General features: G+C 41.2%; 1 protein-coding gene across 1 annotated transcript; it reads left to right on the forward strand.

The window, feature by feature from the left end:
• The first annotated feature begins 1,866 nt into the window (after window positions 1-1,866).
• On the forward strand, window positions 1,867-23,377 carry LOC110042819 (uncharacterized). Its single transcript, XM_020748187.2, has 30 exons — window positions 1,867-3,144; window positions 3,609-3,906; window positions 4,166-4,316; window positions 5,167-6,518; window positions 7,515-7,847; window positions 8,503-8,618; window positions 8,876-8,981; window positions 9,082-9,335; window positions 9,696-9,906; window positions 10,217-10,359; window positions 11,221-11,364; window positions 11,775-11,831; window positions 12,107-13,149; window positions 13,825-14,009; window positions 14,439-14,508; window positions 15,101-15,473; window positions 15,846-16,160; window positions 16,346-16,509; window positions 17,091-17,555; window positions 17,673-17,840; window positions 17,960-18,116; window positions 18,419-18,538; window positions 18,899-19,018; window positions 19,348-19,463; window positions 19,977-20,109; window positions 20,422-20,507; window positions 21,396-21,507; window positions 21,693-21,811; window positions 22,026-22,141; window positions 22,536-23,377. The coding sequence occupies exons 1-30, from the start codon at window positions 1,882-1,884 to the stop codon at window positions 22,694-22,696; spliced, it is 8,451 nt and encodes a 2,816-aa protein (XP_020603846.2). The 5' UTR covers window positions 1,867-1,881; the 3' UTR covers window positions 22,697-23,377.
• Window positions 23,378-23,576: the final 199 nt, after the last annotated feature.

The following is a 23,576-nucleotide window of genomic DNA, read 5'->3' on the forward strand; positions in this document are numbered from 1 at the left end:
CGAACACGATAGGATCAGGAGAACCACCTGATTACCCTGGCCGAGATTTCCTCAAACAAAAGTATAAAACAACCGGTGATTGTTGCGTTTTTAAATTCCTCCGGTGTAGTGTGGACGACCGGGCCTAAGCGTCCTAGGCTCTTAATGAAGTCAATAATCAGACGGCGTTCTTCAATGAGTCCAAAGAGAAAAAACCGGAGGAGGTCCCGCGCAAAGGAGAAATGCTCCATAAATAAACACCGTAAACAAAATAAATATTTAGGAGAGTAACTCTCTGAGGACCTCAATCAAGTTTAATATTCATTATATGTTACCAGCATTATCACGAAGGCTGACCCGGTGGCTAAATAAAGTTTTACTTTACTTACTTTTACTGTCGGATTTATCGGAAGGAACCCGGCTGGAACACATTTAAGAAAAACTCTTGTTATCATTAGTAAGAGACCATCTGTGTGGGATTCACCTACCCAAAAGGAAGTTCATGACATCCAGATCTTGGGTATACAATTTATTATCCAATACCAGGGTACGTAATTCGCGTACTTTAAAGGAAATTCATGACATCCATATCTAAGGTGTACCGCGATAAGCCACTCGTTTTGTTAAAAATTTTTATGATTCCCCTATAACACAATCGGAAGCCTGTTCACAGGCTAAGTTGGCAGAGATCTTGTGCACGAATTGAAAAGACCTCTACGCCACCTTGCCATGCTCTAATATACAGGCAATACTAATGTCAAAGCTTTACACCCGCAAATCCTTTTCTGTGCGGCAACGTTTTTTTGTCTGTAAAGGATATAACGTGGCTTAGGTCTTTATGACACAAACGTTTCCCTTGTGCAGTCTCTCGTTGCTTACGCAGCTGTCTTTTCGAGCGGTATAATAAAATGACACATAATTCTAATGTGTGTTATCGTTTCAGCCCTTTTGGACGAAATTCGTTCAGACCTTTTGTACGATAGCCGGATTCGGATATGGTGTGTCGTATTCTCTTGGTCCGATGCACTGCCAAAAATGATCGGTCGACAAAATGGACAAGAATAACACAGAAGCTCATAGTCCTTGTGCAACGTTTAATTATTTTCAATTGACTTATTCCTATGATTTGTATCACAATTGTTTGGACCTATAGTACTATGAGATCCACGAAAATCAAAGGCATCAGAGGTCAAGAAAAGGACGACAAAGACCAGAAAATGGTGTCACGTCTGCCACGATTTGATGATATTTTTGAAGACTATTTACTATTTACTTTGAATGAATGATATCCTTCTAGTTCAAAGAACGTTCACTTATCACGGAAATCTAATTGGTATGCTTGCAAAATAGCAAATCATGCATCACGTTATGATGTCCTGTCCCGCGTCACGCGGTTAATTTGGTCTCAATCACGAATCACGCTGCTAATTTTGGGGCGATCACGCGTCACACAAAAACCCTTTGCTACCCTCTCGCTGAAAATTTACGATTTTTATTACGATCAGCGGATAGTGTGTGCTCTCGGAGCTCCTCGAAAGTTGCCCGCCACTATTGCGCGATCAGTTTACTTCAAAGTGACCAAGACCTGTTGCTATCAAGTGGCACCATCATGGGCTCGGGGGTGCTTTCCCGGCTATATTAGGCTGCGAAAACTCTGAAGACTGTTTGAAACTCATAGATGTGCGGTATCCGATTGTCGTTTCCGTGACAGGATCAAACTGGTGCCCAGCGCTTAACCTGCATGGGCTAGGAATTGACCCTAGGCTAGAAACGGTTGGACTGCCTAGTCGGGGATGAGAAGGGTGGGGAGGGGGGGGGGGAGGGGGAATATATTATCTCCCTTGGAGTACTTCTTCTTGCCAGGGAGCTTTTCTACCCGTCACGTGGAGATTACGATTTTTTATGAGTAGCGAGGAGCCTGGATCGAGTTTCGATTCTTCAGACGCCAGAAGTAACATGGCGAATGGTAATAGTGAAAATGATGCGTGGACAAATTTATCACCTCGCATTATTTTTGTTCGTTTAGGCAAAGATAAATCAAAAGACGCTGTTGAAGATGAACTATTCAAGTGCATTAATCAGGTGCTGGGGGAATCAAATGACAATGGAAGCGTATTGGAGAAGGCTAAAAATTGTATAAGTTTGCCAGATTTTGGCTCGAGTAGAATAATTCAAGTGGCAGTTGGACCGGAGTTTTTGGGATTGCTTTTTAATGATGGACGTGTTTGCAGGGTTAAATGTGTTACAAGAAACCTTGATACTATAAAGAAATTGCCGAGTTCTCTGGGAAACTCTGAAGAACCACTCTTTCAAGTTCAAAGCGACGAAGCCTTTGCACGACAGCTTCAACACGAATTTTTGAATAATGGAGCGACTAGCGGAACCGTACCCGGCCGATCGCTGGTGTCTGGAACAGCGATGTCTCCGTCATTCCGTGCTTCTGGTAGATCTGGTTTCGGTAATGTTTTTGTAAGTAATCGGACTAAGCCGCGATTTGCGTCTTGGATGCCTAATACAAGTAGTGCGACTACTCAGACTCCAGTCTCTCGCGAATTCCAGACAGGAAAAGAAGAACTAGAAAAATCAAACAATACTAGTTCAACACTTGCGGAAGGAAGTGGGTCAAGTAACCAAGAAACACAGGCAGATACAGCTATGCAAACTTCGAGCTCAATTAAAACTGAAAATCTCAGTAAAGATACTTCCAATGAAGGTGTAGAGTCGTCTTGTGCGACAAAGGCAGGTAGCGAAGCAAAAGCCGAAAATCAGAAACCAAAAGGATCGGATAGAGGAAATCAAAGGCAAGAAAATGCTTTAGACCCTTCTTTATCAGCTGGTTCTAACCCCCGCCGCTCAGTCTCTTCACCAACTCTCCTCCACCGGACAGTCTTTACTACAACCTTTCCCGGAAATACGAGGCAATGGCCCGCTTTTCTGTTACCAGTTACAGGCTCTATGCCAATAATGCCCAGACGCTCAAATCTTCAGCCCCATGTTGTAAGGGCCCAGCTTGCTGAGGTGGGTGCATTTCCCAGGGGACCCACGACTGCTAATATACAACGACCTGATGAAAGGACTTCCATTGAAAGTAAAACTACAAGCAGCAGCGATGCAGATTTTTGCTATCCTGAAATCGGCAACTTACAATGGCTGGAAGCTGAAAATGTGAGGGAAACTACATCTTTGAGTTTTATTAATAACATTCCTACGCATTCAGATTTGTAAATCATTGACTAAAAAATATTGATTTTAATAAATTGTAAACAATCTTTGTGAATTACAGTGTAAATTAATAACAAACAAACAATACTGGCTTTTTCTCAATACTCAAAACACCAGATCTTAGAATAAAAAAGATCAATAAAAATGATGCTGATTTTTGGTTAAAAATTATTGTGATTTAAAAATAGGAAATTTTTGAAATTTTGTAAAGCACTAATACATGTAGCCAAGTGTTTTCTTGTGGTAAACCTTGCCTTGTTTTGTTTGTTTGTTTTTTACTGGTTTTTCACTTTTCTTTTAATAAAATAACTGGTCTGTGAAAAACTGTTAAATCGTGTACAGTACATGTACATAAAATTCTTTAAAGGAAGTATGTGTAATGAGAACTTATGTGATTTTGTTAACAGGGTAAAGAAGTTGTTTTCTCACACATCATCTCAATGCATTCAGAATTTTTACTTGTTGAGAAAGGAACTGGAATCCTTTATCACTGGCCATATGAAAGTGATGTGGCGTGCGACATTGCCATGGAGATCTCATCCTCCGAAGAACCTACGTACCTTCCATTAGCAAAGCCCCACCCATTAGGAGAGGCATTAGGTCTGGACTGTGAAGAAGTTTGTCTTCTGGCATCATCCAATGTTCGTTGCTCACTCATTACATCAAGTGGAAAGATTTGCACATTTTATGACAAGCTTCTCAGAGGTGGGTGAGATCCACTGTTTTCAATAGACTGTTGTAATGTATGATGAATGTACAGACTGCTATGTACTGCACATGGACTCATGCTCAGTCATTAGCGTGATCTTTCCATTTATTTTACATTTTGCACAGGTCTGGTTTGTTGTCTTGGAGTGGGGGTGTGTGTACATGCAAAATTGTACATTTTAATTCTATAAAAGCACACTACGGAGTTCATTAACATGTTGTTCATGAGACTGATATTCTTTTTTTTTTTATGTAGAATCTAACTGTGGAGATCCTCCAGCCCTTATCCAGGAACTCTCTCATCCTGCAATGGCATTCTCTGAACTTCAGGGAGAGAAAATCCTATCACTCAGCTGCAGTGAATTTTTTTCAAGCTTAATGACACAGTCTGGTAAAATATTCTGGTGGTGAGTTTTGTGTGTGTGCTTTCTGTAACTTCTTAACTAGAGTATAAAGTGCTATTTTGTGGACCACTTGTTCTTTTCATCCCTGACATGGTTTGATATTTCAAGAGTTAGAAACCCTCTGATAAAGTCAGCACACTTTCTCGGTTAAAGTTAAAATTGTGGTGGTACATGTAAATGTTAATTTAACCTAGTTTGTTGTTAACGTAGTGATCAGCTAGTTTATTAGAATCAAGTTGTCAATGCTTCATCCCTTTGGTGAGGTTAGTAGCAATATCAAACACAATAAATAAATAAAAATAAATATCTTAACTGACCACTCCCTCAATGGGCTTATCAGGGCTAATGGAAACAAATGATGAAACAAATAATGCAAATGAACGTATAAGATAGTTGAAAATTCCAACTGACATTAGGCAGACGTGGCCAAGGAGTTGAACTAGGGTCTACCAAGAAACAACTCCAGCTTAGTGATCAGAGCGGGACTTAACCACTAACCATTCGGCCATACTGCCTCTGTTGCACTACTGTAAGCTCACATTTTATTTGTAGCATTGTCTCAACAATCTTCATATGCAGTGATGTTATTTTTTTTGGTCTCATCTCAAACTTGTAAGGCTCTCTAACAGTTTTGTGCCCTTCAGTGACGTTACAAATACAGTTGTACAGATATTAAGAACATTCTTACAGAATATTGTTTCATTGAACTGAAGTTTTCTATAATACCGTTTACTAATCCACTTTTTGTTTTCCGTGCTGTCTTTTTCCTCAATCTTGTTCTTTTCTTCTGCAAGGGTCTTGTCACTTACTCAATACTTATGTGTCTTTTTTCTTTTTCTTTTTTTGATTTTAGGGGACTGTTACCAGCGGAAGAACGCCAAAACTTCAGGCAGAAGTTGAACAAAGCAACCAATGAAGCTAGTAACATTGGTGTCAATGAAAAAGTCCAGCTGCGTCAGCACTTTCCTGGATTTCCTGGCGCATTAGTCTACAAGTGTTGTAAGATCAGGGGACCAGTTGTAGGACGTCTCATTGGTCACGAGTCACCAGAAGGGCCAAGCACTACTGTGACAAAAATCAGGGTTGAACCACTGAATAAGAAAATTGACAATGGTGACAAATCTCTTGGTGAGGCTGGAAAATTAAATGCAGATTTGCCAGTAGAGATCACTCCACGAGGAAAAACTGTTGAAGAAGAATTAATTTCCAGTCACAGTGATGCTGTGAGATCCTCCAGCCCGCACACTAGTGTAAGAAGAAAAGCCCAGAGTATAACTGTGTCAAGTAATGGCTGTGAAATTTGGGAAGTCAAGGATGTTGTTTTTCTTGAAAGTGAGAACAAACTGTTGGGAACAGTTGCCGCTATTGATGGTCCTCATGTTATTGTCAAAGTTGCCAGTTCAGTGTCACCATCAGAGTCATCATTACGTGTGTTTAAAGTCTCTGAGCTGGAGTCTGTACTAAGTGACAGTCCGGGAAGTACTGTGACTCAGCAGTTACCAACCAGTTCATTATACAGAGGGTGCATTCAACATTCTCCCAAGTGTATTGTTGGAAGTTCAACCAAATTGGGAAATAAAGAAGTCCATGCTGGTCTTAAGCCTGTTGCCATGACAACCACATCAGCAGGAATTTCTCTCGTTGCCCAACGCTTGTCTGACAGCAAGGCATTTTTCTTGGGACCCGCAATGGACCAAGTTATCGACAGCAGTAAAGTTTACACCTGTAGTAGTGATGTAAATATTTCCTCAAGCAATGACGACGGTTCATGCACAGTGGATGCTGAAGCCATCAGTAGCCGAGAAGCAGCTCTCATACCAACATCTTTGGTACATTCAATGGCACACGAGAAGCCAGTCACTGGATCAAAGAGAAGACGAAACAGTGGTGATGACGATGATGATAGTGTTTCAAATAATGCACAGGCGAATTCAGCAAATGAATCATCAACCCCTGATGGTCTTTTTCCATGTAACTTTCATTGTTCCAGTCACAGATTTCCATTACTTCACTCCACCAGTGAATATGACATTGTATTGCTGACTGATGTTAATGGCTGCCTGTATCCGAGGCCTTATGGCACAAAGTTGTCAAACCCAACTGTTGGGGAAATTCCTCCACTGCATAGCTTTGGTCTTGGGACAAGATTAGGCCGAAGTTCTGAAGGGAGTTCTATACCTGAACGAGTATTAGTAGCATTTATAGGTAAGTAGGTCCTGTTGTTCAAAGCACAACTGAGCTAATTTAGGATTACATTTAATTTGAATTTTGCAGTGAGATTTTCTGTTTCCAATATTTATCTTTCAGTTCTGACTTTCAGTTTGACTAGTATTGAACACCTCAATATGTTAGTAATAGCAAACACTTGATTTAATATATGATTTAGATTTGTTGATTAGAAAACAGCCATAAGAAAATACAAAATCATGTTTTCATAACTTGATAGAAACACAGAACTAGCACAAGCTGTTGATGTAATGATGGTGTGAACAAAGAGAATTTTCATTTTGATCATCAAAGTTAACAAGTTGTTTCTTTTTTCACGTTGTTTTCTAAAAACATGTTCTCTGTGTTTCTATAGAGTTATAGAAACGCTCATAAAAGTTTGTGAGAACTTGCCTGTGGCTTTTGTTCCCACAGCATTTCTCATTCTCCCAAACTTCCACTTGTGTTTCTATAACTTGATAAAAACACAGTACATGTTTTCTATTTCTTAATTAATGCCTCATTATTTTTGGCTTAGTATTAATCTGCTTTCTAACAGCTTGGAAACAGTATAATTTTCTGTCTTTTACTGTGCCATCACCGTGCTTTCTAATATACTGGTCACTTAATTTTTAAACAAATGTATAAGCCTGCAAAGCCCCTAAAAATTCAATAAAGCACAATTTATCATGAATAGTCAGCAATAAATCTGCCAGCAAATAAATTTTGATGTAATATATCAAACATGAAAGACTGCGTTTGACCACATTTCCAAACATTGAGAAAAGAGCTGAATGTATGATACATTAATGTAGCAGAATATTTTTGACAAACTTCAAGGTGTTTGAAGTAATGCTGAGGGGTAACCTTGCAATGGACTAGTATCCTATCCAGGGGAACTCTTAGTCGCTTCATGCTACGGAAACTGGAGATAAGTGCCGACCTAATGGGCCACTTGGCTCGTATGCAGACTTTACCTTGTCTTTTTTTCGCCAGCATTTCAGGAACAGCATCTTCTGCAAGCTGTGCAATCTGGAATTGTACAAAAGATCAAGGGAGCGCTAAACTGGCTTAAACAGCTGAACAACAGTAAAGATATTGGGAAGGGAAGTAAAAGTGTCACAAAGGGCTCCAAAAAGATGGGCGTCACAGACAGTCATGGTCAGATTTATGAAGAACCAACAGGACATGTGACTGTTATCAGCAAGAGAGTTACACAGCTACTTCATCAACAATCCACTTCTAACCAGAATGTGTTGCATATTTGCTGCGGCAATCCAACATTTGTTGAAAAGCCAACTGAAATCCAGAATGCTGTGCAGAGCCATGGTAAGGGAACATCTGCATGGATGGTTTCAAAATTCAACTTGATAACTTTAATAGTACAAAAAAATTTTCACTGTTACAGGCTGCAACCATGTTAAATTTGTAGTGACCATGGCATTCAAAAGTCAATTAAGGTGGCTCAAAACAGTTTTCAGTTAGATTTCAATGGGTCGTTATAACCGCTAATTATCACTTGATGCTACAATCATGGTACCAAGAAAATGCCCACTCATTGGTGAACACGCTGTTATCATTTTCATGACACAATAGGTTACCATAGCAACAGTATGACCTGCTGGAAACTGTTTTGAGCCACCTTAATAGTACATACATGTATATGTACATGTACATTCTTTGCAGCAGGTAAAATGTTTCTCTTTCAAATGATGTGTGACAAATGTACATGTAGATTGCTCAAAAATCTAAAAAAGCTCAAATGGAATGGCCGGGCTTTCCATCCAGCAACTGTTCTGAAAATTTCAAGCTTTGTAACCAGAAATTTGTAATGCTATATTCATCTAACTTATCTCTTTCTTCCGTCAATTCACACTTTGCTCTACAAGTACATTCATGTTTACAATAGGGTTCTGCAAGAGGCTTGTTGTGTTAATTAATTTTCAATTAATTCTTTCTATTTATCGTGTGTTGTGTTTTCCAGCTGCAGGTCCATCTACAGCTGCAAATCCTGTGAATTCAAATGGTCTCCCAATAGAGGTAGCTGGCTTACACATGCTGCTTAATGATGAAGTGTTTGCAAAAGAGCTTGTGCCAATGGTAAGACCTACACAGTATATGCGATAGAGTACAGTAACATTTAAATGTGATTGTTGTGTTAAGGGAAAAAGCAACATAAAACAAGCAAAGGTTTTAAGCATTGGTTGTGAAGACCTATGAAACAATTTCATTGTACATTTGCGCCCTTGGTATGAATGAACCAAACATTGCATAATTGTCTTGTGCCTGAAAAGAGCAGCCGCATTTCAAACACCTTGAATGCACTTATTGGTAAAATTTGCTTGTATTATTTACAGCTTAAAGAGCGCGATGCTCGTGGAAACACTCCCTTCATGACAGCAGTGCAGTGCCACAACTTTAAGGCTGCAATTTATATTCTGGATTTTGTGGAGAGTAATAAAGGTATTGTACAATCATATGCAATCATATGTAAGATTTCATTAAAAAAAAAACAACAGATATTGGTCATAATTCTGACCTTTTATTTGTTTGCTGTTTGTAGACAACATCACTCCAAACTTGCAGTGTTCGATGAGGGACATGATCTATCCTGAGTCGTTTAACGGCATGACACCTCTTCATGCTCTTGCTGTAGCTTGCACGGAGAATCTTCCTCCTAGTGGGCTAGGAAATAGTCTGACAGTGACCAACCTACCATCCAGTTACACTCCAAGGATTCTGTTGAAGCTTTTCCAAGGCAGATATCCATCAGCTTACAGGGCTACAATACCTCCTGCTTCAATGGAGGGCAGAAAGGTGAAGTTTTGTTTGTCACCTTTATTTCTTTTTCCTGGGATAGCACACGACTTGTACTTGGTGTTATTGCATCGTATATTTAAATAGTTATTGCAAAGTCAAAGAACAGTCACTAAGGAAGCTATGGCGCAATATTTTAAGTCATATTTCTGACCATCAAAAAGACTTTCAAATTAAAACTTAACCTAGTAGTTTTCTTAGTGTAGAAAAACAATTGAAAGAAGTAATCTTACATTTATGTTAAATCAAAAAGACGGATTGCGAACGATAAACTTTAAAAAAATCGGCGAATTTTCCAAAATGCGTCATGTACAATGTGGCTGATCTAATTCCATTTTTGTTCTTAATTTTTTGTATTAGTACTGTCGCAACAAGACACCAAAGCAAAGACTAGTAGAGAAACTTCGGAAAAGTAAGGTGAAGAAGATCCCTAAGAAACCAGCTGAGTCCAAGAGAGGAACCCTGTTAACACCCACTACATCAGGCGGCAATAGCCATCCATGGTCAAGGCGTTATGTTGAAGGAGGAGGGCGAATTCCTGTAGTTGGCAGTCGACGAGAATCACAAACAGGTGAGCTGATGTTTGCTAGGAACTTTTCTCTTTCACGTGGCTACAGTGTATGTCAGAGTGGGTAGGTACAGTATTCAGAGGCAGTCGTTGTGCAGTAGAACTTATGAGCTCCTGAACTAAAGCATTGTTTCTGTATATTACGTTTTGTCCCCAACTATCATTTTGACTTGATAATGACGTTAGCTCAACGTCGAAACGTCGTCGTTTTTTAACAAAATTTTTAACTTTCTCAATATGCTTAGAAATATTTTATCGCAATTTTTTATAGTTAAATGTTTAGAAAAATCGCTTCTTATTCGTTGTCCCCAAGGTATGGTGACATTTTCTGATCCTAAAGAACTCCGGCAAGCCCTGATCGAGATGGATCATCACATGGTATCTAGTGAGATGACAGCGCCTGAAGGAGGACTTGCCAGTCTAGTACAGCATGTTCTGCATGTTAAACTCACTGAGGTTGGTACATTGGAATGTCAACATTTACCACTGATTGACCTGAACAACTTAGTCCTATTTTTCTCTGAAAGTGTTAAGCAAGAGGCATGAAAGAAACTGTATTGCAGTGTTTATTATTTGTTTTAGCCCGTGTAGCTAGCGGACGTTTGGCGATGTATAAAACTACAGTACATGTACCTTTGAGCGTTACTATTGTTACCTCATGTAAAACCACCAAACAGGACCGACGAACTTCAAATGTTTTGAAGATGCGCCATACTCGCCATACATGTACATGTGCATCTTTTACAATCAAGGCCGCCTTTTGTGATCAAATTTCTTTTTGTTGGAAATGAGTAGTTTTGCACTGGGGTGGGTCAGAAACATGAAATAACACAAGACATACTGTTTACGTAAAGTATTATTTTCAGGGTTAATTATGGAGTTGACAAATAGTCTTAGGCCCGTCCACAATACGCCGGAGGAATTCGAAAACGGAGGTTTCACTTTGAAAACGCATCAAATGTTTTCCTTCCGCGTTACTCCGGAAGAATTTAAAAACGCAACAATCACCGGTCATTTTGGATTGGTGTTTGAGGAAAACTCGGCTGGGAAATCACATGATTATCGTGACGTCACCGTGGTGTGGACGGTTGGCCTTACCGTAGAAATAAAGCTGCGTTTTCAAATTACTCCCCCGTAGTTTTGACGGGGCCTCAGTGTATAAATGCATGAACCTTGAGTGTGAAAATGTGAATAATTTATAATGCTCATTTCTTGTGATACATCGTCAATACAAGTTGGCTGACTTGTTTTAGAAGGTCCTAGGCGTGCATTTATGATAGTGGTATTACATTAAAGATGATGTTGTGAATTATCCAGGTGGAAAATGACGAGACAGAGAGAACAGAAATGGAGGTGGGTGTCCGAGGAGGCGTGTATAATGTGTCCAATGTTGAAGGAATGGCCAAGATAATACCCAAGACACTGTGCTTTACTGATCATCCTACGCAAGACAAAATAGTGGTGAGTGGAAACAATTCCTGCTTAAACGAGCTACTTCACGGTTTGCGCATCGTTAAAAGTTTAGCCTAAATTTTTCAAGTTTGTCGTTTGCAATCCGTTTTAATCTTCCCCATCCTTAACCATCCTTGTTTCTGTATGGTTTCTTATTATCCCTTATGTGTTTTTCTATGGTGTTTTTAGTGAACCACTATTTCAGGTTTCCTTCGATTTAAAGTTAATTTTGTTCATGGCCAAAATAACTCAAAACACCGTGACTGAACTCTTGAGCTAACACTGGGAATCGATGCAGACTGATGTAAACACCTATTATGAAAGTACCTTGTTCTTGATTTTAACATCATTAAGCCAGTGGGAGTTGTTTTGTACTAATTACGAGCGAGACCTAACCGATGTAATTATGTGTTCTTTAGGATGCCGAAGATAAGCTTATCGGCCAATTGTTTTCTCGTCTTTTGTCCTATTCAGAGGTGAGTGATTGGAATTCTATTTTCTTGAACAGGAAAATATGCAATATTTATTGTCGAAAACGTTAGGATGCTCGTGTGTTAACATTTCAGTCTCAAGTCCAAAATGTTGATAGAGATTTTAAATTCTCATGTAGAACTTCCTGAGAATTAATTTTGGTGCCATATGGCTACTTAAATTGAACCTTATCTGATGATTCCCGTAATTCTCATCAACTGTCAGCTGGGCTAACTACCAATATTGTATAGAGATATCAGATGTCGATCATGTTTTTCAGATTGCTACCGCCAGAAACAAGGAAGGCGACACATCTTTGGCATTCCTGGTCAATAATTCTCGATGGATTAAACTGAACGCCAGCCAGAAGCTGCGACTCACCAAATACGGGAACCTTTTGTTTGGACAAGACTCCACATTTACTGTCAAACGGGAGCTTGGACTTCAGCCAGAAACCTCCAGACCTGCCGAGAACGGTGAAATAATGGCTGAGATCAATATAACAGGTGTGACAGATGCCTCCATGCTGGAGAGTAATCTTCTAGCTCAACTCGACGACATCTCCAGCAGCTTTCGAAGCATTGTAGATACACTGACAGCACTGGAGAGGAGATGTTCACCAGAAGATGCACAGCAGCAGAGCGTGCAAGCAGATTCTGATGAGACAGCAAAGCCAGTAGACAATGAAGCTTCCCCCAGTGGGAATGACCCAACAGCTGCAGGAGCCACGGACAGTCCAGCGCCTGATTTGATGAGTTTCCCACCAACTGTAGCAAGTGTCCCTGATGATCTATCCAGTGAGAGTTTTCCTGTTTTGATACAACTTACACACAGCTGGCCCTCTGTCGCGTCAACTGTTCTGGGGTACTACCCTATGGGTACTTCTGCTGGGGGCTCAGACGTGGACATGTCCGAGGAGCAAAAGGGTTCTGGTGGTTCACTCCAGAAAGGTCCGTCACGATCTGGTCCAATAGAGTCTTGCTCCCTGGATTCGTTTGTCTTTGAATTGCTTTCTCATGCTGACGAAGCTGTCTTGGTGAGTTTTGTGGAGACTATTATCACTGAAATGAACAAGCATCCTCAACTCCTGACACTGGACGCGGCTCATCGGATTAGTGAGCTACACATCCCTCCAACCGCCAGGGATGTTGCTATGATGGTTGGAATCAAGTTTCTGAGGTCTGTCATCCGACAGTTAGCTGTACACCTCAGCAGGTCTGGCTTATCCTATGTTGACCTTCGAACCCGCCTCGGGTCCAGTCCTTCAGCGTCCAATGTCCGAAACGTTCAGAGTGACAATGTGGAGTTCAAGAGGAAAGTCAGGTGAGACAAGAGATGCCCGGCCCCCTGACGTACAAACGTCTGTGAACTTGTCAATTACTAGTAAATGTACCTTTTTAGCGGGTTTCAATCCGTTTCTTTTTAAACTTAACACGTTGATAAACTGAAACCAACCTTTTCACATGCGTTCTGTATCGTGGTACGTTACCCATCTTTGTTATATGGTTTTTGTTTGTAGCCGATATAACGCGCACCCTGATCGGCTAATTTTAGGGTATTGTTCCACGGTCCGATTTTGGGCCAGCAAAAACAAACCACAAAACCATGGAATAAACAACTTTCTGACCTCGAACGTTCGGTCTTTACAGGAAAATATAGACCTCGCTATCGCTCGGTCAATACGGCAAGGTCTCGGTTTGAGATTTTCCCGTAAAGACCTCACTCTCGGTTAATAAGTGGTTATTCCTGTGCAAACAACTTGTAATGACCATAACCTTCGTTTCACAGAGAACTTGACACACGACCGCGATGGTGAATTTTTAAGTAAGCTGAGTTTCAGGTTGTCGGTGCTCTGACATTCCTTTCATTGTTAGTTTTATGTTAGCCAATGATTACACCGTAGCTAAGTTGACTCTTTGGGACATTTTCATAGAGCATATAGCTTCAACGTGTACTTCTTTTCTCAATGTAACCACGCACAATTGTTTGTCCTTGTAGAATGATTTTGCGCTCATTTTCATGGCTGGCTGTGCATGAGTTGATCCAAGCCGCGGAGGCTTCCGTTGTTCCCGTCAGGGAAGGTGTGGCTAAGCCTCAAGCCCGCTCCACAGGCTCCTCAGTCAGTAACAGCATACCCAACCCTAATGGAGGATTCCCGGGTGCTAGGTTCCGGTTTAGACCAGGTAAATGTTTACTCTGTTAATCAGTACAGTGGAAATCAGTACAGTGGAAATCAGTTCGGTGTAAAACTAAAACTAAACTTAAATGATATCTTAAACCGTTTACAGTTGTCATAAAGCTAAACTCAAAGCAAATAACACAAAAAATAACCCGTGTGCTTGATGAGACATGCAGACACATGCATGATTGGTTTGCGTGAACACAGATACTAGTCCTTTCTTAGTTACAGTCGTCTCTTGTTTTGTTACAAATGAATGAAAGTGAGCCACGCGTAAGTAAATCGAATTTGTCAAATATCGTTAAGTTTGCTCTTTTAGTTTTCTCAGCTTTTTAATACTGTAACTTGCATGAAATACGGAGTTGTTGTTGTGCAAACTTCACCATAGTGTCATTTTACAAATCTTAAAATCTGATTATTTTATGATGGGCAGGAATTCGTGTCAGTGGTCCTCATGACCCTTCTGGCAGGACGCAGGGTCCCCCACTTAGGACAGCTCAGAGGTAAGGAGAGTGAGAAATTCATTGTCATGCCTTGTGATTTGAATACAACATATTATACATTAAAAGCTCGCGTTTAAGAACCTAAAATTTAAGAACCTGATAGGCTAAAATTTCCCAGTTTTAAAGCAACCTCCACATAAGAACCATTCTAGGCTAAAATCTCAATACAGGTTTTTATTTTCAAAATATAGGTTTTTTGAAATATAATACAGTACATCACAAGCGATACAGAAAAAGTTAACAAAAACTAGGCAGAGCACTGGCAGTGTTATAAGACCACTATCTTACTGTACTATGAATGATTCAATATGAAGGCCACACTTATGAGTACAAGTTGGTTTTTAAGCAAAAATTAAGAACCTGATGATTAAGAACCTAGGTAGTGTAATTTCACAGTAAACACCATTTATATAAGAACCTATGGAGGCTAACTTGAAAAAACCTAGGTTCTTACACGCGGTTTTTACTGCGTAACTGTTGTCGCATAGAAAAGACGAATGAAAATCCTGTCGTTCATTTGTTGAACTGTCGTCTTCCGTTCTGTCGTCCATACTCCAGTTCCTTACATGTTGTTTTTCTCTTTATCCACCAGGATTCAACAGAACAGGTCCACTGAAAATTCTTCATCGTGCCGTGGAATCAGATTAGCAAACATTGTTGAAGGTTCTTCCGGGACCTCCAACAAGAAACCTTCTCCGAGCCCCTTTAGGGCCTCTCCGTTTGAGCTTTCAAGAGGCCTTAACAAAAAGAGCTCTCTTCTGGACAGCGACAGTGATTCCGATGACGACGCAGATCATATTGGAGCTTTAAGCGGCGAGGGCGACAGCGATATGGAACTTGACGAACCAGATCGGCGGTCCGTATCCATGGCGACAGGAATTACCCATGATCACCCTTACGCGTGGGCTTTGGATGGACGCGTTGCTAGTTTAAATGAAGGAAACGGCATGCCTGGACATATTCATGTAAGGCTCAACAAACCAAACCATACTTCGAGAATATTAACGGGCAGACCCAAGAATCCCTTACACGGGCCCCTGTCCCTTGTCATATGTGACAATTTACCCATTGTTTATTGGGAACTTGTGGATTTAGGTGCCAGTGTTAATAGGCGAGTAGCAAATTAGATGTAACATTTGGTTGGCGTCTAATTTTGTATAGGTTGCTTCTTTTTCTCGTCAGGTTCGTCACGAGATAGGTCCGTTCCCCGGTGCTATCCCTGTGATTTAGGTACTAGTGGTGGGATTACTACTGATACCCGTGGGGCGTGTTTCCTTTTCGTCGGATTCCCCGGTAGTGTACGGTATACTAATGAACTAAACGTTCTTTGGTTATAGCTTCCACAGTTGGCGACTAGCGTGATTTCCCCGCCCAGCGTTCACACTGGAAACTGTTACTTGACTCGCATGTTCTCACGCCTTGTCAAGGAAACATTGGACCTGATGACCACACTCTCCCAGGACACTGTAGCCTCGCCACAACAGGGTGCGGTCAGTGAAGGCATCTTACCCGCTCTGTCGATAGCACAAGAAGAGTGCCAGTCGATTCAGAACTCTGTCATGTCCAACTTGGAGAAGTCATGGGCGTGGCTGGCGGGGGTGCTGGATGTGGTTGAAGGGCAACTTAGAATGGGGAAAAATTTTGATACCAAGGTAGCCTCTAATTTTCTTATTTAGTATTTCAATAATATCGATCGCATTTTATACTAATTGTCTTAATTGCTCTTGTAGCATTAATCATGCTAACCATTGTACTAAGCTAATTATACTAACCGATGTAAATTTGTGCAATATCAATGCTGTGATCAAAAAAGTTGAATCTTTTTGTTGCTTTTCAGCGGTACCTTGCCTCACTCCAGCGCCCTGAAGACACGGAATTAGCCATGTTGACAAGGACTGTGTCAACTATCCCCGGGGCCTCCCCTGAGGAGTATCTAATGTTTCTTTTGAGAGCTCATAACAACGAGCATAAGGATTCACTTCCTGTTGTTGATATGCTGTGGTGAGTGGTTTGATTCACTTCCTGTTGTTGATATGCTGTGGTGAGTGGTGTGATTCACTTCCTGTTGTTGATATGCTGTGGTGAGTGGTTTGATTCTCTTCCTGTTGTTGATATGCTGTGGTGAGTGGTGTGATTCACTTCCTGTTGTTGATATGCTGTGGTGAGTGGTGTGATTCACTTCCTGTTGTTGATATGCTGTGGTGAGTGGTGTGATTCACTTCCTGTTGTTGATATGCTGTGGTGAGTGGTTTGATTCACTTCCTGTTGTTGATATGCTGTGGTGAGTGGTGTGATTCACTTCCTGTTGTTGATATGCTGTGGTGAGTGGTTTTGGGAATCAGATATTTTGTTAAAACTTCGCGATCAGTTTTGTGTTGCCAGATTGATTGCCTGAACAGGCATTCGTGTAACTCGCGAGTATGACTAAAATTGTCCAGTCGGCATGCCAGCAGGTCAAGCAAGGCGTCCCGAAAGCCTTAGTCTTCGGTCGATCACTTAAGACTTTAATGATCTGGTTACATTTTTTCCGTACTTTACCAGAATTCCTCTTCACCATGTGACTCAAATTGTATTCCTTGTAGTTATGAACATGCTGTGTATGTCCTGGATGCCTTTATTTACTCCATGACGCACTGGCCTCGCGCTGGAGTAAGCTTCGACCGCAGTATCTCTGTGTCGAGTCACGATGGAGACGATTCTGGACCCAGTTCCTCTCAGCCTTCGCAGCACGAAGATGCCTCAGGCCTAGAAACTAGGCCTTCCCCCAACACGGAGACCAAGCGGCGACGGAGGCACAGCTACGAGCGAGAAGCCATCTTGAAGTTCTTTGGAATGGATGTGATACACGTGGACAGGGAGAAGTTTCTAAGCAGTCTGCAGGATACACTACAGCAGAAATTCCCCAAGGTCCCTAAAGCATCGTGGGAAGTGTTTACACATAACGTGACAATGGCTCGTCAGAAATCAAGTGACGACACAAAGATGGCGTCACAGAGGGAGACTGATGAGGAGTCTGGGCTGCCGACCACGTTTAGTGCGATGGGCATGTAAGTAATTATAATGAACTAATCAGTTCTATACGGATTGTGAGAGTGTTCACACCTACTTGTATCCTAAGCTGATAACATAAAAGCTGTTGCTTATTTTATCGCTTTTCCTTGTAGACATACCTACACCACTCCCCTAGTACTGAATTGGTCACCTGATCAAGTGATAGGAAGATGGAAAATTTCTGTGGATCTGTTTTCCCGCCTTTTTCTGGCGGATGGCCCTGGGGCCGAGAGAGACAGTTTCCTAGCAGCACGTGCTGGTGTGGCGGGAAGGTTGGCCAGGTACGCATGCGCGTTTGGTTCCGCACGAGTTGGACGGCAGTGTATGCTTATATAGCCGCTATTGAGTGGTTAAAAATAAATAACAAGCTACTGTAATTTTCGTGTTCTTTTCTGTTCAGGTTCCGTCGCGCTGCTTCTTATCTTCGTGAATCCATCACAAGCGAATCTCAGCAGCTTGGTGTTTATGGAGGACTGGGCGGGAGAGTCGGTACCACTCTCTCACTGTCAATCAAGAGGCAGAAGATCCAGGAAAATACTCTGAGAATACTTGGAGAGGTAATGTTCATGGCGCAACACAAGAGGTCTACCAAAGATTTTTACACAACAATTTTGGGCGAGTTTATTGGAAATAGTTTCCCTTACCAGCTGCCATTCTGTGAAGCACTTCTGTTGTCAGTTGTTCTGCTATTATTCACTTGTAAAACAAAAACTTAAGGTCGCAAGTTCTTAGTTCTGATATTACCAGGACTCGCTGAAGATAGCCTTTTTTGTTATTCGTGTGACAAATCGTGTTTGTAGATATCTTTAGATTGGCCTTAAACTGAATCCTAATTTCCTCCTCCGAACCTATCTTGCAGATGTCCACATTTCACTATAGCAACCTACGAGTCAAATTCGAGGGAGAGGAGGGGTCTGGGCCTGGAGTTAACCGAGGATTTTTCGCTGCAGTGGCGAATGCATTGAAAACGGATGAAAAGGTTAAGTACGACACTTTATGCCACTTTAAATTAAGGATTGTGCACAAACATCAAAGGTATCATCAAACTTATCAAAGGTAGTCCGCAAATCGCACAACGCTCTTGTGACTACCGTGACTGATGACGTCACCGTGGCTGACGACTTAACCGTGGCTGATGACGTCACCCTGACATGCCATAGGAACCGTGATTGATGAACTGCTGAAACGAGGACTATTCACCTTTAATTGGTCATTGTTACCTTTACTTTATAGACACACAGAAAACTTGGGCTGAAGAAGGAAAATGTTTATTGCGTTGTGTTATTTGCATTGTTTCTCAGCTAAGGCAGTTAACTTAACAGTGTCATCTGATTTGCAGTTGCCAATGGAAACCACAACTCTACTCCACGAACCAGGCAAGTTACCAGAGCAGAGTGGCTTCTATGCACCTAAACCATTTGCCTATTCAGAGAAATCCCCGGAGGAAAATCACACTAAGGTAACTATCTTCGATCTTGATGAGTTAATAACTGAAGGGAGCGCTGTGGGAAAGAAACTCTCCAGTTTCGGTAAAGCGAAAAAGAAAAACATCACAACTTTATACAGGAAACAAACTCTTTGTTGCAAAGTCTCGGAGTAGTTCTTAAAGAGTTTTTGATTCTTGCCAGTCAATCACACGTTAGTACAAATCCCTGTGAACACTCTGAAAATTGTCACGCCCGCGTGACGTCACAGAACATGTCCATAAGCGTTGCTCCCTAGCAACTTCTCTGAAGGTTCCGTTCGTATTGTCCGTCTTATTTGGCCATGTTTTCATGTTTGTTTCAGACTAATCGCCTGAAGATGTTCACAGCCATTGGACGATTCATTGGTTTGAGTCTTTGGTTCAGCAACACTGTTCCACTAAACTTCAGTCGCCACGTGGTCAAATTCCTATTGGAGAGGTATTTTTCTCTAGAGCACTTTCTGCATTGCTTATCAAATGAACAATCTTCATTTAACTTCTCGCATTCGGTGATAGTCATTATGCCTCTTCGCTATCACGAGTATTGATCTGAGGTGATAACAGAAGAGTCATTTAACTGTTTAGTTTGTATTTAGTCCTGTGGTAGAGGTCGTCGTCGTGATTGTTATTTCCCAGTGATACGTTTAAATTTCGTTTGGTATCTACAAACATGGTTGATCATCGCAGTTATACACTCACCTTAAGCAGTTGTGAAATTAAAACCTGAAAAAATTCAGGCGACCTCCGCGATGTCGATGCAGTACTCTACCAACTGAGCTATCAAGCCAACTGGGAGCTGGTCATATTGTGAGTCGGTAATATACCCGTAGATAGTGAAGAATGCAAGTGAACATATTCACTTGGTTCAGTGTGGTATCTGTCAGATAACGTTGTTGGCAAAGTAATTTTTTACATTTTTTCATCATGATGATTGTTGTTTCGTTTTATTCAGGGATGTCACGTGGGAAGACCTTGCGTTTTTCAATGCTGACTTGTTTGAGGGTCTCAGTCGTATGGTTCTTGACAGTCATCACCCAATGATGACGTCAGAGCGCTTTCAGGCCACCTACTGCTGTCATTTTGAGGTGAATTTTTCAAGTTAGAATTTTCTCTTCATTTTTATGATTGATCATTTCTTAAATGTTCTTTTTGCCGAATGAGGCATGTGAAGAAAATGTCCTATTATCGATCATGTTATTTATTCTCATAACATGTCTACTTGACGATTGATATTGGTATTGTAAGAAGATGTCAGATGTTGGTCAGTTTTTGGAATTAAAGGTCGTCGATTGAAGGGCTTTAGAGCTATGCGATGCCTGCTTAGTTGCATGCGAGAGGTAGAAAGAATTCTTCTTACAAATCTAGACAATAATTTGCCTTTCACTTTCTGCCATCAGACCTCGGTCGGCGGTACTACAGAAGAACTGGTTCCAGGAGGCTCGCATATTCCTGTGACGCCTGAAAACATCTACAAATACGTCAGGTAATAATAATGTTTATTGTCCAACTGCAGCGGTTACTGTCCAAATAACAGTACAAATATACAGCGATATTGTACAGTAGAAAACCTGTTTGCCGTACAGGTCGGCGCGCCCACGCAAAACTGTCACACTCTCCCTCTTTCATTGATAAATTTACTGACTACAGCTGTTGGATAATAAATCTCTTATTAGATGTTTGGTGTTAGATGTTTTGGTGTTTCGTTGTTTGTATTTTGACTCGTAAAAATATACAACGATACTACACACCAAAACATCTAATAAGATATACGTATTTCAATGTTACTGTGTATTTATTGACCTAGTGGAAAGGCTGCAGGGGTAAAATATTTCAAATGAATAATCTTTTAACTCCGCTGGCTAGCATAGCCTGCTGTCATATCGTATCGGTATTTAGTAAAATATTTTCACTGCGCTATGCAGTGAGAATAAGTTGTAAGCTAATACATGTGGTTAGTGTCTTGCCCATGACCAGGGGCCCGTTTTTCGAAGGTCCCGAAAAGTTTTCGCACCCGGAAAGCCGTAGCAAACTCTCAAACCTTCTGATTACAGAGCTTTGTTATTCACGTATTTTTAATGTGAACAGAGGTTCTCTTCATACAAGAAGTTTCAGGCGTATGCACCTCTCTGTTTTTAGAAAAAGATCAACTAAAAATGGCTTTGCGGACCCGAAAAGTTTCTGGACCTTTCGAGAAACAGGCCCCAGGTCAATGCAATGACGAGACATTTACTCTCACAATGTCTGTCTCCTCTCAAGAGCGTAACTGAATATGGTGCAGGTAACCCTGAAGGCGTGTATAGGTCTCGTGTAAACAAGGAAGATTTGTGAAATAGAACTGATGCAAGTTTTTCATTATTGTTATTTTTTGCAGGTTATATGCCACTAAAGTAATGATCGGCTGTGTTGAGAGTGAGCTGCGAGCAATGAGAAACGGACTGCATGACGTCATCCCATCAGAACTCTTGTCGTCTCTAACACCAGAGGTGAGCCGTCGGTCATATTTTCAGCAGTGCGACCATAGTCAATATTGACATGGTGGTAACTGCATGAAATGTAGCATATATGTATGTCCTATCAGAGAGAAGATACTTGACCGTTGTACTTGTGATGAGGGTTGTTCTGTGAAAGTCACGCAACTTTCTTTTCTCTATCTTCACATGTTGTTTAGGATTTTCAGTTGTTGCTGTCAGGTGGTACAACAGATGTGGACATAAACCGTCTTCGTTCCGTCATCACATTCAGCAACAGTAATGGCTGTTCAACTGATATACTCGACAGATTCAAACGGTAAGTGACAACTTGCTTTCAAGCTTAATAATTCCTCGACTTTTGGATTGGTAACAACTTCCTGCAAGTGTCGTCAAACGTTGCATTTTCAGCTGACCATTCTCCTGCAAACTGCTACCTTAGCTTGAGTTGGATAGCTATAGAACCCTTTTTAAGGCGTTCGCCTACTTTGATTTCAAGTTTACCTTCATCTTTGTTGTGTTGGCTTTACCAGGTGGTTCTGGTCCATTGTACAGAAGATGACTCCTCTTCAAAGACAGCAGTTGTTGTACTTCTGTACAGGAAGTGCAGTGCTTCCAGCATTGTCCGACAGAAGGGATCCTGACCAAGGTACCATTCAGTAATTCATGGTTTGTCTATGAGCGAGAAGAGCTGCTGAGTTTCTCTGGTTAAGCCTTCAGTCTCTGTCAGTGGTTGCTAAGTAATCAGTGTTGTGTAGGGTTTTGTCGGCTGTCGCCGCACTTGCAGACGTGACAAAGTTCCTGTATGTCCGCTAGTTCTCGAGAACTCTCATACCTTGAAGCATGTCGTCATCAGCAAATGTCATATTGCCACGAGATACCGACGTAATTCCAGGCTCGATAAGATCTCTGAAATCAAGTTCTAGTGGAAGCGAGACTGTGAATAGAGGTCACACTAGTTGTTGAAATTAGACCAGGAAAAAAAGGCCACTTGTTTGATACAAAAACAATAATGACAATTCTTTTTCTCTTTTGTTTTCCAGACCTCAATATCACTGTGGACGTTATCAGTGGAAATACCAAAGCGTTACCCATGGCAACCACGTGCGGTCAGCGGATGAGCATTCCGTTGTACCCATCAAAGAAAATCCTGAAGAGAAAGCTCCTCCAAGCCATTCAGTGCCAGGGATACGGCTTAGGCTGAAAGATAAACACACTAACCCCACGTTACGGGATCACAAGCGATATTTTCACTTGAGTAACGAGATGGTTATAATTTAGTAGTAATTTGTAGAGACATTGTCTTGAGAACTTGTCACGAGATTCACACGCGTTCATCACGTGCACAGGAGATGCTGACCTTTATGAAAGCCAATGAAAAGCCCCCAGAATAGCCTGCTCATTGAACGAAATCAGTTTGACGCGTGCCCACTTGGCAAGCACGTATTTTATTTACGAAGAAGACGAGGATGTTTGGCGAATGTGTTAAGTCGTTTTCTGTGTTGAACACCTTTAACTGATCCGTCGAGGTTAATTGGTGGAGTTTGCACTGAACTATTCCAGTAAACCGTTCAGTGTTACTTTAGAGATGAAAATTCGCAAGTAGCCTTGAAGTCAGCGACTGAAAGAAATGGTCAAACAACTACCTGTTTTGAAATCAAGAAATCCGACGTATTTAATTTCAGTTATTGACAACGTAGAAAGAATACGCAAACCTCGCTTTTAGAAGCTAATAGCTTGTTTTAATGTCTTGGTCGTACAGAGGCCATCCAGAAATGTTCTTCAGGACCAAGTTAGTGAAGCGGTCTTGCTATTTTCTGGTAAATCAGAAGTTTTGATGTTTAAAATAAGTAGTTTAGTAATAAACAAGATTGAAAAGAAACAAGACTGGAATGCATGAAGCAGCACTGTTTAGCCTCAGTTTACCGTCAATCAAGCACGTTGTTTAACACTGACAACCACGCAGACACGTGACAGGTTAGCGCGTACTGAGAGATTGTGCCGAAAGACTTTCTAGAAGGTAGTTCAAGGTGAAAGGTCCTCAGACGGTTGATGCTTCGACACGGGGCAAACTCAACTTTTTT

Source organism: Orbicella faveolata, unplaced genomic scaffold (genome assembly GCF_042242905.1).
Source record: "Orbicella faveolata isolate gen_17 unplaced genomic scaffold, um_ofav_v1 contig_2, whole genome shotgun sequence".
In the NCBI taxonomy this organism is placed as follows: domain Eukaryota; kingdom Metazoa; phylum Cnidaria; class Anthozoa; order Scleractinia; family Merulinidae; genus Orbicella; species Orbicella faveolata.

Excerpts from the sequence above, each read along its gene's own strand:
- LOC110042819 (XM_020748187.2), top strand. The coding sequence starts at position 1,882 with ATGAGTAGCGAGGAGCCTGGATCGAGTTTCGATTCTTCAGACGCCAGA. Across the intron at positions 11,365-11,774 it reads CTACGCAAGACAAAATAGTG|GATGCCGAAGATAAGCTTAT; the intron begins GTGAGTGGAAAC and ends TGTGTTCTTTAG. Across the intron at positions 13,150-13,824 it reads GAGTTCAAGAGGAAAGTCAG|AATGATTTTGCGCTCATTTT; the intron begins GTGAGACAAGAG and ends TTGTCCTTGTAG.